General features: G+C 43.0%; 1 protein-coding gene across 1 annotated transcript in view; it reads left to right on the top strand.

Annotated features, from left to right (window-relative positions):
• Positions 1 to 18,372, top strand: part of rapgef5a (Rap guanine nucleotide exchange factor (GEF) 5a) — a 50,992-nt gene that overhangs the window by 20,159 nt on the left and 12,461 nt on the right. The window contains 6 exon segments of the mRNA XM_080516239.1: positions 2,801 to 2,882; positions 3,023 to 3,071; positions 3,210 to 3,283; positions 7,012 to 7,191; positions 14,149 to 14,291; positions 15,266 to 15,366. Coding sequence (XP_080372365.1) covers positions 2,801 to 2,882; positions 3,023 to 3,071; positions 3,210 to 3,283; positions 7,012 to 7,191; positions 14,149 to 14,291; positions 15,266 to 15,366 — 629 coding nt within the window.

The following is an 18,372-nucleotide window of genomic DNA, read 5'->3' as shown; positions in this document are numbered from 1 at the left end:
ACCTCATGCATTTTCCGGTTATTAAATTCCTTATGTAATAGAAAAAGTCACTAACTTTTTGTTCAAGTTAAATGCTTTAAATGTGCCACGTGTTTGTCTTTTCTAAAAATTCTGCTGGGAAGAGGTATCCTATTGACCCCCAAGACTTTTCATGTTGCTGTTGAAGCTCTCTGGGAACCCCCCCCCCCCCCGAGGGGAGACCTGCTCCACATTTCCAAAAGCCTCTGTCCTTGTTTATATTGCATTCAACTTGAATATACACAGACACAATGCAATACGATTATCGTGTCATCTTAAGACTTTTCAACACAAACTGTGCAAAAATTGCATTTTGACAGTGGAAATTGGTGTGACCTTCAAACTGACAAACATTCTGGCAGAGTTAATACCTCGTCCCTTATTAAAGAACCACAAAAAAAATGGCCATTGCACAAATCTACATACTCCAGTTTCCCTCTCTTTGTTCCCCCTGTATTGTGTACAGCGCATTATACACGTACTTCATTGTTTAGTGTTGAGGTGGGGTCAGTCAATACCTATTAAGTTGTCAGTTTTCCCTGTATCTGAAATACAGTCCACTCTGCATTGTGCAGAAGTAGCCAGAAGCTAAAATACGACACCTCTGTTCACGAGGACAAAACCTCGCTCGTATTTGCAAAGGTACTCTGATTATAAACATACTCTGACCCACTGTACGTTAAAGGAGAAGTTGGAGCAACACCGAGACGATAGTTTAGCTTGACACGAGACAATGAGGCGGCTGGGAGTTGTGACACAGAATAAGGCGTCGTCCTCCTGCGTGAATCACACTGTCTGCGTCGCATTGCACACGTTTGATTTTCTGCGAGAAACGGAACCGTCACATCACATCTGTATCACCTGTCCTGGCAAAATGTGAAACTGCCATTAAACATGGATTCTCTCTGTAGCATGCACTCTCGACATGTTCCTAATGTGAAGGAGGCGCACGCACCAGGCATGTTAATCCTCGATCAGCACAGCGATGTGCTGCTTAATGGCTGGTGACAAACCTCCTACTGTGCCACGATGCCAGACGTGGTATATTCAGACTGGGGCTGAGTCACCAAATTACCATCTGAATGCTGGTTTCAAAAAGTTAATGACCCCGACGTGAATAAATTTAGCATGACAGCTCAGAACAGATTATTTTCATCATCACCAAATTGACTTTTGCGTTTGTGAGCAATTACGGGAAATGATTTGTTGAAAATTTATTTTGAAAAACACTGTGACCAATTGATAAAGTTTCCCCTGTTCTGCTTGTCAAACGTTGGGGAATCGGAGCGCAGACTAAACGGAAAGTGGGAATCAATGCTTTTGTCAAACTGTGAAGATATATACGTATACTGTACATGTGTTTAGTCTCTTTCTCGGTGTCCGATGGTCGACCTGCCTCTGTCTCTCTCTCTGTCTGTGCCTGAGCTGATAACTAAAGTATCAGGCTGAGGGCAATGTCTTATCACCATCTCCCCCGCCTCCGCATCTATCACTGCTTTATCAGATTACTCTCTGTAGACACACACACACACACACACACACACACACACACACACACACACACACACACACACACACACACACACACACACACACACACACACACACACACACACACACACACACACACACACACACACACACACACATTCATGCACAGAGTTGGTTATAGCTTCATCTTCTTCCCATCCTCATCCTCTATCATCTACAACTCCTGCAAGTGCCACTGGGATCTGTTGATAAAATCCAAATTGTATTTAAATTGATCTATGCGTGTGTGCGTGCCTGCTCGGGGGAGAGGCTGCGTGTGGATGGTGTATTTCACGGGAGTGTGTGAGGTGATGTGTGGGAGACCATGATGCCAGGCAGTAGTTTTGTAGGAGCATTTATTAGATGAGGGGCCCTCAGGTGCAGTGTGTCGCCGTCGAAGACAAACTGTACATCCTTGTGCCAGTGCTGAGTCTATCCCCCAAACAGGCACCTGTTTATACAATACACACACACACACACACACACACACACACACACACACACACACACACACACACACACACACACGCACACGCACACGCACACAGCTTCAGGATCATCAATAGAAGGGTGTGTCTCTGAGCTATTTTACATGAAATTGCATGAAAGGCAGAAGGGGAGTTGCTGAGAGAGAGAGAGAGAGAGAGAGAGAGAGAGAGAGAGAGAGAGAAGAGAGAGAGAGAGAATATAAGATATTCAAACTAAAAATCAATTCCTCATTAGGTATACTTTGGCAGAAAATAATGTTTTTAAATGAGCAGTGACACTGCCTCTATAGAGAAAATATCCCTTATGTTCCTAACACACACCTGATAATGTGCAAAAATATTTATTCTGAAAAAATACAGAAAATTGTTACATATGTTACATTAAAATTGATTTATGTTAAGTGTTTTTGGATTCATAAATATATTTTTCATTATTTCAGACTTTTATGCTTAAGTTTTTCATTTTTGTAGTAATCAGGTGAGAAAAACATTTCTTTCTGGATTGTCTGAGAAACTGCATTGTCGTCATCACAAAACAACATCATGACTTTGTGTCCTTTGCACCAGATCACAGTATCATGTTAAGATGAGAGCAATGAGATTCATGCTGTCACTGGCTGCAGTTCTGTCCCTGCTGTACCAGGGGGCAGCGTCGCGAGAGCTGCATTTCTGCAGCAGACTTTTCACCTTTGTGCCACTCAAGACTTGTACTATGTATTTGAACCTCCACAGTTGCAAACACAAGCAATGTGTGTCACTTTCAGGTCGGAGGAAGACTCTGAGGGCAACAGGGACATCTGCAGCGAGATCCTTCAGATGAAAGCTCTGGAGAGGCTCACTTCTACGGTCAGTTTGTACAAGAAATGTGAGAGTTGATACAGCGGTTGCTAAAAGTGGGAAACCCATTCAGGCTCAACCCTAAAACAATCATTCCGAATACGTTTTTCCGTGTCGTATTACATCTTGACGTGAACATTTCACAACAGGTGCAAAGTGAGTTGGCTGCAGCTCTGGCCCGGAAAACTCGCAAAGCCTGTAAGTTGACATATAGTTTCAGTGGTTGTTGTGTGTACGTGTATTTGTACGTGTTTATCTTTTTTTTTTTTATTATTTTCAATGTTGCCATTATGAGATGAGGTGGTGATTAATAATCACCACATCGATTGGTTGCAGTATCAGAGCAGGACTCTGAGGCGACGGAGACGCGCCACCAGGAGCCGAGCACGCCCAGCGAGGACAGCAGTCCGGTGAGGACACACACACACACACATACACACACACACACACACACAGAAAATCTTTCAACTTTTTGACTGTACATGAAGTTCAGCTGTTTGTGATTTGTCGTCTTGACATGCTAGTGAATAAAGCTGTGCATAGAGTGCAATTGTCAGACGTTTATTTGTTTTAAAATGTATTTCTTTGAAGCTAATTTGATTTGCAAATGTTCACACTCAAACGGGACATTGGCAATGTGAGTCTAAAACTAACATGCAGAAAAAAAGACGAGTAATCCACCTTCAGCATGTTTCTAAAATACATGTACAATCTTAATCCGAGCAAACCAGTGGCCGCTATTCTGAATAAATAATGGCGATTCTAACTTGATCAGTGCAGACATTAATCACTTTCAACATCCACAATCACTGATCATTTTTCTCTTGTTCTGACGGCTTTGTTCTCTCTGAAAGGTCACAGAGTGCGAGTTGCATGTGCACGTGTCGGCATACGTATAAATGTAGAAAATGGGGTCACAACAGAGTGCACCGGGAGGCATGTTTGCTTTCTGGTCTCATCTCTGAACAGCCAAAACCTCTTTTTCTCTATTAATTATTCATCCTATGATTACGCCAGAGAGAGATGAGCAGAGGGAAGTAAAACAGCAAAAAAGAGAATCATTTAAACACAATTACACATACAGCCCTTTAAACAGTATGTCAGTGGCTTACGCTTATAGCTTGTAGATCTTTAATGCGAAAGAAATGGCTTCTTGCAGCCTCTCGGCACAAATGAAATTGGCTTTGTCTATTACTTTAGGGTCCAGCTGTAGTAGCGCCTGATTAATCCTAGAGGCCTGACATGGTGGAAGGATAATAAAGCTTTCTTGTGTGTTGTTGACCCCAGTGATTTCATTATAAACTCTTGTGTCCACTGGATGTGATAGAAACCCATTAGATCCGTCTCTCAGCTCAGTTTCTGCTCCACTCCGGATTCACTGTGGTCTGGAAGCGCTGCTCTTCTCATTACCCACTTTTCTTTTCATCCTTTCGACACGATTGTGTTTTTCCGCAGCTCATGCTAAGCTAATTATGAGCCGGGATCAAATTTACTACTTGTTTTTCTTTTGTCTGACAAAAATAGAGAAAAAAAAAAATTAAATGGGAGGGAACACTTAGTAAATTCACTCAGTTTTGAATAGAACTGTGGTTAACGGCCCGTCACACTTCTGTCTCTCTTTTCTCTTTCGCCGATTACATTTAACCGGTTTTGTTGCTAATGCATTTAGACAAGTTTAAAACAAATTATACACACAATGGAAACAGATTTCAAGTCAATTGCAAATGGATGAAGGCATTTAAGATCATTAGCATCTGAATACGGCTGCTCAGTGGGATGCTCTGGCGAAATATACGGAGAAATTTTGTGACGGTGCAGTAAAATCTGTGAACTTTGTCTATTAGATTAATCCTCTACCGCAGGCTGGAAGTTATAATCACTGTGTGCACCAAGCAGACTTTAATTATTCAGCCTGTGTAATGTAAGATGAGACAGAACAAATATTACTGTGCTGGACAAAATGAAGGCCGGCCTTTGTTTTTAAGTAAAATTGAAGAGTATAATACATTTCCTGACAAGGCTGTCCAAGTAACAGAGAAAAAATATGTATTTTGATAAATTTTTCATCATGTGAAATTGAACTTGTACCCATTTGAAGTATTTTGCTTCAAGTGATGCATCATGGGAGTCGGGGTTCAGTTTAAAGGCGCAGTGCATATATAGAACGAGTTGTGACGGCAATTGTACAGGGAAGTATATTTTTGGTAAGAATATATTTAATTTAGTTTATTGCCATGAATATTACTTTTAATCACAAATACACACATTTCTACACAACATTGGGCTTTTGGTTGTCTTAGTATGGAAAGGACACTTAGTGTAATGGGAAAGATGGATCAATTTATCTATGAAAATGATAATGAAGTTATAAAGAGGAACATTTATGGTACATTTCATTTTCTTTATAGAAAATATCATAAATAGTATAAGAAATCACTCAGACATGTTTATTATGCCTTATGATAATCAGCCCAATAGTTATTTAACATTCAAGTATCCCTTCCTCAGTTACTCAGTATTTGAAAATTAAGTTTGAGGTGAAGCTGTTCTGGGCGGTCGTGACTCAAGTTGTTCATCAGTTGTGTGTGTGATTGTGCAAATGTGTGTGTCAAAAAGAGTGAATATACAGTATAAACCCCTTTAAGACCGGGAAATGCTGTAAAAGCCACTATAAAATTCAGAGTCCATTTACTATTTCGGTCTGTCAGCAAAACTTCAACTCACTGCACACGCAGCATTGTCAACTGTCCAACAACACATCTCCACTTAAATCACACAGGAAATCTTTGGCTGGAGTTGATGGCTCCCTCTACAGTAATGAGCCTAAAATACATCACAGTGGTAGAGAGTCACAGACCATCAGGACACAGTCGCAGAAACTCTTAAGGGAGATAACAGAGACGTTTTGAGGCTGTTTCAAAATGTCTCTGCATCACAAGAACATTAAACGTAGACAAGACCTTTTTGTTACCATTGTTTAGCAACTTTAGAGTTTTGTGTGATATTGAGAGTGCAGAATTGACTTATTTACATTTGCACTGCACTTTCTGCAAGTTTTGGCCTGGCATGGAGCTCAAACACAAGATGGAACTTTTGATACCAAAGTAAAATACACACACGCAGATAGACGGAACACTGAAAAAAGGCCCACAGGAAGCAGCAGGGGACAGCAGACTGTTTGTGATGTGATGTTTTTTGTGTGTACGTGGCTATTTTACCAGATAAGAGCTACCGTGCAAGGGAGGGGAGGTTATTTTCTTAGTAAACAATGAATGATGTTCTGCATGGGTGTGTGTGTGTTACCCTCTGCTGAAGCATGGTACCGTGGGATAGTTGAGCTCACAGGAAGGGTTACCCACCCCCCCTCCTTAAGGTAAATAAACAGACTAACAGAGTCACCACACCATCGCTAATAACTATAATACTAGTAGCAGATCAGGGAGTTACACACAGTGATGTTTTCAGTCTTCAGGTCAATCAAAAGCAACAACAATAAAGACAACCGATTTGTCATCTCGTTCATTTTACTACAACATATTAGTATATTCAAGTTTTCCCCATTTCTGACACCCGTGCCTGTTCTGCCCATTTGTCAGCTTTTTATGTTCCTCAGCCAGACAGGATTGTAAGACATTTCTGAGTCCCATGTATGTAATGGGGAGGACACACACACACACACACACACACACACACACACACACACACACACACACACACACACACACACACACACACACACACACACACACACACACACACACACTCCCGCCCACTCCTACTACTAATCACACACACTCACTCTAACTCCGCCAGATCCTGTGACACAGAGCAGTGAGACTCAGACAATGAGAGAAGTGCAACAGATAAAAGAATTACTGGCTGGAACAGAAAGAATGGGAGACAAGATAGAATAACAGAGAGAACAAGATAAGATAGAAAGGGACCGAGGATTATCATTTCTTCTCCTTCTCCTCTTATGGACTTGAAGTGGCTGCTGAGAACTTGCCATTGCATGTTTCTGGATTATGCTTAAACCGGACAAAAACTTTCCACCTTCTTGAGCTCTGTTCCACTGCGACACTCTGCCATGTCTTGGGACTGCGGGTTGAGGTATGTCTTCATGCCCCCTGTGTTGCAGCTGGGTGGGATGTGTGCGTTGCGGGATGGCGGCGGCAGTGGTGGAGGCGGCATGGGGACGGTATGTGGCCGCGAGGAGCTGACCAGCCGGCTGGGGCTGGAGGCCGTCCAGCGGCTGGCTAAGGATGGCTGTCGGCTGCTGCAGAACCACAACTACCGTCTACCGGACAGGAATCAAGCGGTGAGTGGAGAGCGTGTGACGGAGGCTTTGATAACCTGAAGTGGCATTAATACCACGCAGTGCACCTTCGAGACTCATGATGTTGCCCTGCGAGGTCCCACTGTACAACCTGCAGGGCTTAATGGTTAGTGTGAGTTGAGAGGAGTGGACGTCATGCGGTAAGTGTCGTCATGACTGACGTCATTTTTATAAGCACACACACGCTTCAGGTCTGAGTTACTCATGGATTCAGGTCGGGAATGAAATGTGTAGATACTCACCTCGTGTGCGTGGACACAGATTGGTCTCACTGAGATCGCTTCAACAACCACCAGCTCCTCAGCTCGTCTAATGTGGGTATTAATAATGGGCTTAGCGTGATGTGATCTCACACTCTCTCTTACAGTCCGTCAAGACGGTGCGTGTCAGTTTGCAGGCTGGAGCTTATAATCATTTGTGGGAGCCCGTGTGTGTGTGTGTGTGTGTGTGTGTGTGTGTGTGTGTGTGTGTGTGTGTGTGTGTGTGTGTGTGTGTGTGTGTGTGTGTGTGTGTGTGTGTGTGTGTGTGTGTGTGTGGGTTCATGCACTGCTGGCGCTGCAGCAGGCTGAGTCAGTGCACGTCCATAATGAGCAGGGTGTTAGTGAAGCGTTGTGCTGGATAATCCCACCCTGCCGTACACCTGAGGGCAGGAAACTTAAGCAAAACCCGTCTGATTTCGTGCTGCATCATCGTGTGTGTGTATTTACTGCCCTTCTCATGAGTTGTGTGAGTTTGACTGAATCGCAGTCTTTGGGATTTTCTCAAAGTGTGCATAAGTTCACTTTCACACCTTGCAAGTGTACAAAAGTTGAAATAAAAGGGAGCTGCACCTTTTAGGTAGGCAAGTTAAAGCAGAGAGAGAGAGTTTAACTAGACTCATTCTAATGTACACTAATATATTTAATTCAAATCTTAGGTAACTCAGCTTTCATTTGGATACGCTTCATGATGATCCTGCCTAATCTTTTTACTGCGAAATCTATAGGTCTGAGTTCTCAGTTGTCTAGTTTGTCCATTTTAAATGCTATTTTACCCACAGCATGTTTTCTTTTTTTAATACTAACAAGCAGCAATGTTTTCAGTGATTTTTTGGACACTGAGTTCTTGTACACTCCGTTCCCCAAATATCTTCAAATCTAATGGGAATCAATCAATGTGACATCTTCATAGAGATAAAAACAGGTTTCTTTGTTTAGAGACTTGACTGCTATGCAAATTTCTGCATTAAAAATCTTGTGTAAAAGATAGGATTACTAACGTAGCACCTGTATATTCACCCTGCAAGCAGATGAATGTCGTGTCAGTTGGATAAAATCGGCAGAGCACAGAAAGAAATGAGTGCACACCATCCCTCATGTCGGGCAAAATGGGATCTAATGAAATCACTGCTGTTTTATATTTTCAGTACTTTTGTGCAGCTGTATTGCAGTTTCTCTTAAAAACAAGGTCAAACGACCGCGCTTCACTAGAACATAGAACTGGAGCAGTCTTGTTATTGTGGACTGATGTTGGAGACAAGAAAGAGGAAAATATTAGTTTGACTCCAATGAAAATGTGACCTGACGTCATTGTGTGCCTCGTCCACTGACAGCTTTCCTGTACTACAGTGAAAACCATATATATATATATATATATATATATATATATATACAAATAAATAAATACTCCTCAGAATGGAATGATTGACCTTGCAGTGAAGCATAATATGTGTTAGATTGTGTTATCATTTAATAACCCAGTATATACAATAACAGGTCATCTCAGCTGCCTCGCTCTCACACTGCACAATCCTGAATCAAGCAACAAGCTCCAGACCAATCTCTCTTACTGGGTTGTCATGGTGATTTCTTTTTTCTTCAACTTTCTCTTTTTTGCTTTTTTTTTTTTCTGTGACAGATAAGCTCTGACGAACCGGTGTGGACTGTTTCCATAGTGACATATAACCCATGTTGTCATTTGAGTGCTTGAGGGGCTTCTCTCACTTCGAGCCACTTCTGACTTGCATTCTGATGCTGCTGCATTGAACACAGGCGTCATAGTTCATCAGAACTCAGCCTGCAAGGGGGACTATAGAAGGTCACAGCATGCATGACATGCATTGTTTGGGCAGCCTGTGCTACTGTCTAATAGCTGCGTGAACTACACCGGGTATGTGTGTAAGTTACTGCTGACCTGAAGCCATTGTGTTTTCTTATTCTTATCCATTTCCAGGGATCAGGGCCGGAGCCATCACAACACAGATAGGACTCTGTCACGAGCCCCTCACACTCACACACACACACTGGTAGGAACAGGAAGGGAACAGAGAGTGCTTCCTTTTAAGCTTTCCCGTGAAACCCACCTTTCCTCTCAACAATATTATTTCACACTGTGTGAGTGTGTGTGTGAGAGAGAGAATGAAACAAGACAGTACAGGGATAAACACAGAACGTAGAAAAGAGGCTTTCTCACACACACATATTCAGTTCTACCAAAGCTGACCATGCAATGGTCAGCTTTGGTAATGTTTTACTTCTTGCCACTTCTCAAACTGAACTCTTTGAGCGTGTGTGAGTGACGCTTGACACCCGTGACGAGTGCAGCAAGCAGCCGCTCCACCTGGTCTCTGTTTTCTGTTCCAATATCTCAAACCTCTGGAGCATAAAGTCTGCCCATTTCAAGGCAGAGAGGAGGAAGCAGGGGGAAAAGTGAGTGAAGGAAGGGAGGAGAGCTGGAAGTGCAGATGGCTATGTTGGAGGAAAGGATAGAATAACACCAGGAAATCGACTGACACACCTGTTAGTGAAGACAGGCGACGATGCAGAGCACATTTTGACAAAGAGCAGTAATACCCTTTTAAAATTCCACAAATGTGATGTCCAGCTTCAGCCTTTGCTCTTTGTGACTATTGCAGCATGGATAGTGTAACTGCCTGTTTCACATGATATTCCTGGACATGTTGATTCTGTTGGCAGACATCAGAAACAAAACATCTAAAAAAAAATGATAATTTAACTTGTGAAGCTCTTTGTGTCACGGATGATGTCTTCCACTGTCTGGTCGATGTTTCCTTTTACTTGAGGTGTTTGTGGAAGTGACACAGCAGACGCATTTTAAATCTCCTCATCCATTTGTATTAGTCACTGTTTTCTTGTATTGCTCACTTTCCCCCGCACTTCTCACTTTTTCTTTCACAGTCTCTTGCCTTTCTTCTTGCTCTCCTTCCCTGTTCTTTCTCCCTCCCTCTGTCCGTCTCTATTGCATAACTGTCTGACCCCTCTGCCACCCAATGTCCAAATTCCTTCTTTGTATATTTTTTTTCTCCATGACTGACGTTCTTTCTCAGGACAGGATAATGTTATTTTTTGCAAATTGCCCTTTGCCCCCTTGTTATTTATGGACCAACTGGGTGAGAATCTATGTGATATTCACACACAATTTGCTGCATGTCGAATAACTTAATATTTTCGGCAAATTGTGACAGGAAGCTATTTGATCATAAGTGCGCGTGTGTGTGTGTGTGTTACATCACTGCCCACCTCTTTCCATTCTTTGCCTTGAGTTGTTTTTCTTGGCCTCTTTGTAAAGTGTGTGTCGTTGGAAACATCAACAATTTGTTGCTGCATCTGAAACACAACATTTGCTTCTATGTTGTTATAAGAGTTCTGTGTGTGTGTGTGTGTGTGTGTGTGTGTGTGTGTGTGTGTGTGTGTGTGTGTGTGTGTGTGTGTGTGTGTGTGTGTGTGTGTGTGTGTGTGTGTGTGTGTGTGTGTGTGTGTGGTTACATAATGTGATTTTTTTTTTTCACTGTATATCTCGGTTACAGTATTTTTCCCTTTACTCAATGTCGAGCTTTGTAGAGAAACAGGAAAGGTCTGGAGAGGAGACATCTGATAAAACCGGGGCTGCTTTGTTCTGTGCCTCCAGCTGACGTGCTCATATTTCACGTCCCCTTTGACCACTTTGTAAACCCGTTATCTTGACCGCTCATCTGGGTTGTGTGGGTGCGGTTCTGGTGCCAGCCCAGAACGTAATTAATCGCGCGGAGTGTCAGATCTCCTTAAATCACCTGTCACCGCTTCACTTATCGCTCTGTTGTATCTGAGTGTTTCTAACCACTTCCAAAAGTTTATTTCATCAACTTCATCCACAGGAGCTGATAATAAAAATATTTCTTTGAAGATTAGTAACAAGTGGGTTTTACTATTTGGTTGTCAGTTTTTTTTAATGAATGTATAAACAGTACCAAGAAATCGTGAATGTGACAGTGAAACTATTAATTGTCATTTAATTTACATCCTGCACCCTGTCAGACACTTTAATTCTATCCAGTTTGGACAATTTGCCACTCTAAATGCATGCGTGGGCTTGTTTTCCTCTTTTTTTGAAATGGACAAAGTCCATTCTCCACAAGACAAAGACTCATTAGGATGCAGTACAAGTAAAACCAAATGAACTTGACCAAAGTCAAATCGCATTTTCACAGCTTAGCAATTTCACTTAATTCTGTAAAATACATGCAAAAGGCTCATCCTACATAGCGTTGCGTGTTTTTACTCATTTGGAGATAATATGACACAGAAAACCACCCGAGGGGGAGGAGGTAGTGTCTGCCAAACATCTGTCTCATACTGCAGTGGAATATAAGTCATCAGGGCATGTCTACACATAAAGGCAATCACGGAGAAAAAACGCACTGAAATATTGTTTTGTCTGACCCGACTCGGCTCTCGCCCGCTGTCTCTTTGGATCAGACACCTGCGTTTAAAATACTCACACAATTTCTGTGTGATTTTTAATGTTTACTTGTTGTTTCAGTTTCTGCCTCAGTTTGTCTCTTAACTTCCTGTCGTTGAACTCCAGATTAGCTTTTGAATTAAAAGTTTCTAATTCCTGCATTGTTTTTGCATGCTAACAACTGTAGTGACTCTTAAGCCACAGCTATTTTCCTTTTTTTTTTTCCTTGTACATGATCAGCAGTGATCTTGTGTAATTGTGGGTCATAAATATATCAGTATATGAGTTAATGGGCAGAAAACAAGTGGACACAGGGAGCCCTGTTCTATGTGTCCATGGTGTTTGCTGCTCACTCCTTCTGGCTGCAGCGAACAGCCGGAGGAGAGCAACACAGCTTCCTTATCTTTTCTCCTGTCCCCTGCCTTTGATCTCCCCTCTCTCTTCTCCTTTTTTTTACTCCTCCTCCTCCTCGGGCCCTTTCTTATTGTGCTCCTTTGTTCATCTGAAGCTCTGTTCCCATTATACCGGACTGTCTCAGCAGGTGTGTGCGCACGCGTGTGTCACAGTCACGGATCAAATCACTGTTCATTTTTGGAGAGTGAGATCACTTCAAATGCAAGACCCACATTCCTCCTTGTCCTCATAGTCATTTATCACACAATGCCCATTTTTCTTCAGACAGGAAATGCAGTATTTCTCTTTGATGCAGCCGTCAGAGTCTTCGTCTGCAGGTGTGGGAAGAGTATGAAGGTGTTTGCCAATGTGCTGGAGAAACATTATAATACAGCCTTAACAGCCTTAACAATACATGTTGATTTGAGATAACCATGTCAATGTTTGGAAGTCTATTCAAAACAAGTTGTGGCACAGAGAATTATTCACGTGTGGCTTGAATTTGGCATTATATAAGTTTACCTTGCACTTGTAGATTGCATGAATAAAATAGAAGTTTATTGCCATTTGTACAGGATGGTACAAATGCATTACTCGTTAGCTTTATAAAGAATGTGGGCGAATACCTTGGCGTTTGTACAACTAAAAATATAAAGGAGCGAATGAGCAAACGACAGTGTTTCTGAAATGCCTGCTCTAAAGGCTTTAACACCTGAGGGCTCAAATATATTGACCTTCAGCTTTTGTGCCTTGTTTTAATAATTTTACTCACAGAAAAAGTGCAAAAGTTTTAAGCAAGATTGACAAGATGTAGCAAAGTGAGAGCAGTTTCCTTAGTTAAAGCATTAATAGTTTTATCACTTTAAGCGATGCCAAGTGAACTCACACAAGAGGAAACCAATACTTGGCGTGACCATCATTTGCACCCACAATGGAATACATTTCACTAAATTCAATTTATAGACAGTTCCTCAAGCAATTCAGGAGGAAAGCTGTTTTAAACACATTTTCACTTACAAACACAGAAGCTCAGATTGTCTGATGATCTCGACTGGCTGTTCTTCTTAATACTTTGCATATAATCTCAAACAAATTATGACATTGACTGTATGACTGAGATTATTAGACTTTAATGCACAATAAATCTCTAACCAATCAGGTGTTTTCCTGTTGGTGTCTGCATCATGGAACAATGCTATTTTGTTTAGACGCACCTGCCATATGATGTTTGCATTGATTCTGTAGATTTGCAGTTTGGTGAACTTCTCGGAGACTCTGCGTTGCGAAATAGCTTTTTTCATATTCAGGCAGGTTAATATCCTGTGTATTTAAAATAGAGTAAAATTTATCTAATGTGTTGTTGGAACTATTGGATGGAGACAAAAGGTTTTCCAGGTATGGACATTGGGCATTAGAGCTGGACGAGTCTCAAGTGACTCAAGTGAACTGGATCGCATTACAGAGTCCATAAAAGGAATCTCTTTTATCACCATGACTGGGCATTAGTGGCTTCATCAGGCTTGTACTAATGCCACGAAGCAGGGGACAGACTGTTTTCTTCTGAGGTCACTTTTTGGCTTTTGTTTGGTCTAATATATCATAATTTATGAAACACTGTGGCAGAATGTCCAACTCTAAAGGAAACAAACCCATAAACATGAATTAAAGGAGTTACATCATACCCTGCATTTGTAATTTTTTTTGCTCCAGCCGAAGTGTTTTGCATTTGTAAGAACATGTCACATCCTCACTCCCTAATTGCCTCCCAATAATTCCCGCTTCACTTCTCTGATGTTTCCTTTTCTCCGTTCCCTCTCTTTTCATGTTCAGGAGGCTTTGGGGAGGGTTTGCCTGAAGGAGAGAGGACGGGACGTGTTGGTGTTGCGGAGAGTGGCGTCGTCCGTGACGTCGCCATCGGACCGCCCCTCGCCCACTTCAGGGGGCGGCTCCAGGGAAGAGGACTGCGACAAGAGGTCAGTTCCTCCTCTTACATAACGAGGGCCTTCCAAAAGTAACAGTAGCAACAAAAACATAATCACAGTGTTCCTCCTTCTGTTCTTCAGGTTGTTGTTTTTTTTCACATTGCATATGGTCACACACTTTTACAACTGTGTGTGTGTGTGTGTGTGTGCGTGCGTGCGTGCGTGCGTGCGTGCGTGCGTGCGTGCGTGCGTGCGTGCGTGCGTGTGTGCGTGCCTAAGATAATGTATGCTCTAGCTTCTGGCAGAGCCAAGTAAGAAGAGAATGGCTTTTTGTTTTCAGCGGAAAGACAATAAAGTTCCCTCTAATACTGCTTTGTTTCCTTCTACACGTTAGTATATCTGTGAAGGATTCTATATGTTGTTGTTATCGACGTTTTTTTTCCCCAGTGCAATTCCCTTTTGCAGTGTCCGTGTTTGTAACTAAGTCAGTTTGTGTAAAGACCTAAGGCTCAATGCAGGGAGTGTCGGTGACAGGCAGGTTAAGTGGGTGTGTGTATGTGTGTGTGTGTGTGTGTATACAATTTTCACCAACTTCAGGAGCAATCAGTTCCCTCCCAGTGCTACTGAGAGCTGTCGGGGAGAGGTTTTAATCTGTGGAGCTTTGAGCCGACAGGGGTAGACGGCAAGGTGGCCTACCCCCAAAGAGGAGCACCCCTCTGTGGGGCTCGGAGGAGCGCTGATCACCCTTACTCTTCAGTTATGAAGATGACCTCTGAGCTCGCGACACTTGCAGAGGCAGAGGAGGATCTGGATGAAGATGATGACGACGACAGTGATGACACAAGCAATCATGACGACCACGGCAGCACTTCAGAGACCTGTGCTTTTGATGTTCCGTACTTTCGCTACATCGATGACGACGACGGTGTGGACGACATGGACAAAGAGAGCGAGGGAGGGTGGAGGACTGGAACTCTGTACTCTTGCTGTACTGAGGAAGACTCCTGTCACTCTTCTTCTTACAGATACGTGGTGGTGTCCGGGACGCCGCTGAAGATCTTGGAGCATCTGCTAAGTGACCTGAGACTGGATGACCAAAGAGGGGCACCGGAGAACAGGGAGAGCGGTAAATGTGGACACACACACACACACACACACACACACACACACACACACACACACACACACACACACACACACACACACACACACACACACACACACACACACACACACACACACGTCTTTGTCAAGGATCGTGCACAGACATGCATCCTTGTGAAAGTGCAGAAAGTGCATATACGAACAAAGCGACCGTCTCCATAGGATATTTAAAGAAATATAAAATGTCGACAAGAGTTTTCGTGGAAAAAATAAAAAGGTTTTTGTTTACTTTCTTTTGAAGTGAGTCTCAAAGCAGCTGAAATGTTTGAGCTCTTTGACCAGTGGGATTTGTAACATGGATGCACCTCCTCTCAGAGGAATGTTTCTTTCTTGATTCTGCACAACAAGTTCCAACACACCCCGTCCTGGACCTCTCTGTTTCTTTGATTTGCCCCACAGCGGGGTGAGACCCGGGAGGGGAGGCACTTCCCATCGGTAAAGCGCTCTGTTGTTTCGTGGCTCCGTGAGTCAACCCTGGCAACACATGCAGGTGTGAACGTGTGCTCGCTCAGCCGCGTCATTGCCTCTAAACGTGAAGAACATTCAGGAGGTTAAATGCTCTAATGAGTTAGTGAAAATACCCGCTTCGGGATGCTGGAGGCGTTTTCTGCAGCAAACAATTTCAGAGGACTGTTAACTGTCGTATCTCATTTTCACAACACCCCCCCCCCCCCCCCCCCCCACATTCTCGTCTCTGTATTCCTCGGATGGAGGTTAACTTGTGACTGTGCCGCTTCGCCGTTGGGGGTCATTTTGCTACTTTTTTTTTTATTGCTGAATGGTGAGCTCATAAAAAATGATGAATGCAGCAGATTTTTAGAACAACAATAAAGGGAGGTAGTGTTTAAAAATAACCAGTTGGCATGTTTTGCTGGGTCCACAAACCAAAAGGAACACAAATTAATATTTTTTTTTTAATTCCATGATTGCTAATAACTAATTTCAACTCCATTTATGAATGAATTCATTGTAAATTAACTGAAAGTTTACTATAGATTATGTGTATCTGTGGTGACTGATGACCACAACAAAGGCCATGTTCTGGGTTCATTTTAGTTAAAAATGCTAATCTTTGGAAAATCACTGCAGAAACGCTGGTTAAGGAAAAATACAAGCCAATTACTTAGATCTCAACTTCTAATTCTTCTAATTATATTCAATACCACTGTAAAGCCCGAGTCCAGTACGGCCATGTTTTCATTCCACATTCCACATTTGGGTCCCAACTTGGATTTTATACAACCCTGCTCTTGCCTGTTGGCGTCGTTTCCAGACAAGGCGCCTTTATGCATCAACTCCTCAGCACTACCAGTTCCCAGCAGTCCACAGGGAGCCATCTCACTGAATTGCAGGAAGCGAATGAAGAAAGAGGGAGAGACAAATGTGGGGAGAGGAGGAGTGAAGGAGGGAGAGAGAACTGAGATGGCCTTTGTGGAAGATGCTCGCCTGATATGTATTCACTGAAAACCGAAAAGGCAGGCTTTTTATTGTAGTAAAAAAAAAAAAGTGAGAACAGAAGGAGAGGCAGAAATATGGATGCAGAGTTTATGTGCATGCTCGGCTGTCTCTGCATCCGTGTACGTGTCTGACTCGCGGCTCCATTGTGCAAGTACATGGATTGTGCAAGTATATGACTTTATCTGTGTGTATTTGTGTGCATGTGTCGGCCCTCTGGGGTGTTGCTGAGCATCACTGCGCCGTTTCAGGGGGCTGAGCTGTGCAGCATGTTGAACAGGCTCGAACACGCTTCCATAGAGGGAGAGAGAGAGGGAGAGAGAGAGAGAGAGAGAGAGTGATTACCCCAGCCACCCCTCTCCACGTACACATAAAAACACACACACAACAAAAAACACAGCAGCAGATTACGACGATTAGTTCAGCACACATGCATTTTCTGTCGTCCCCCCCACCCCCCCTCCTCACGAGAGATAAAGACCCCAAGGTCAGAACTGAATGAGTTATTCATCAGCGTGCTGTGTGTGTTTGGGTGTGTGCGCGCCGCGGTGTCTATGAGTGCATGTGTTTGACTTTGCGTGTGCCAGCGGGCAAACGCAGAGGGCATATGTTGAAGATGAAAATGGATATTTATCATCACAGAGAGCTGAGAGAGAGTGAGCGTAGGAGGAGGAAGTAGCGGGGGGGGGGGTGGTAATCGCCAAGAAGGAGTAAATGAAAAATGGGGTGACGGGAAGGGGGGAGGACGAGGATAGTTTGGGATGGAGAAAGTGAGGAAAGGAAATGGAAAGTGGGTGAAAAAAAACCAAACTGATGGCGGGTCAAGAAAGAGCTCCGCCGCCGTACCAAAGAGAAAAGGGCTCATAAAAAGAAAAGTGACAGGAAAGTAAGTCAGAGGGGTTTTGAAAAAGTGATAAGCTCAGTCAGACCTGCCTAAAATATATTTCGAGAGAAAGTTGTGTTTTTATTTTTAAAGAGAAGACAGTTGATCAAATATTAATGCCATGGCCTATGCTCGGTCTTCTATAATTGATTTCTTTGCTCTCTGCCTAACAGAGCCATATTTGGGTCACGCATTTTCCCAGGGATAGAGTTTGACGACACACACACACACACACACACACACACACACACACACACACACACACACACACACACACACACACACACACACACACACACACACACACACACACACACACACACACACACACACACACACACACACAATGGCTCATTACCCATCTGCCTCTTGGGCCTTGGGCTGCGTATGTTTGGTTCTGAGCATTGATCACCTGCTGAGTTTTTCACACACATTCTTGCACTTTGCTCGCTCTACTCTGACAAATTACCTTGGCAATTGTTATAAATACTAGAAAACTGAGACAAGTCTACTCTCCTCTATGTGATGTAGCTCTTTGTAATAGTTAGATCATCAGTTTGCTTAGGCACGGTTTGTTTTAAGGACTGTAGTGTACAGTGGGATTCTGGAGCTTTGTTCACTCGAATCCTC

The sequence above is a fragment of the Blennius ocellaris genome (assembly GCF_963422515.1).
Source record: "Blennius ocellaris genome assembly, chromosome: 20".
NCBI classification, from domain to species: domain Eukaryota; kingdom Metazoa; phylum Chordata; class Actinopteri; order Blenniiformes; family Blenniidae; genus Blennius; species Blennius ocellaris.
This window is presented reverse-complemented; position numbering and strand designations above follow the sequence as displayed.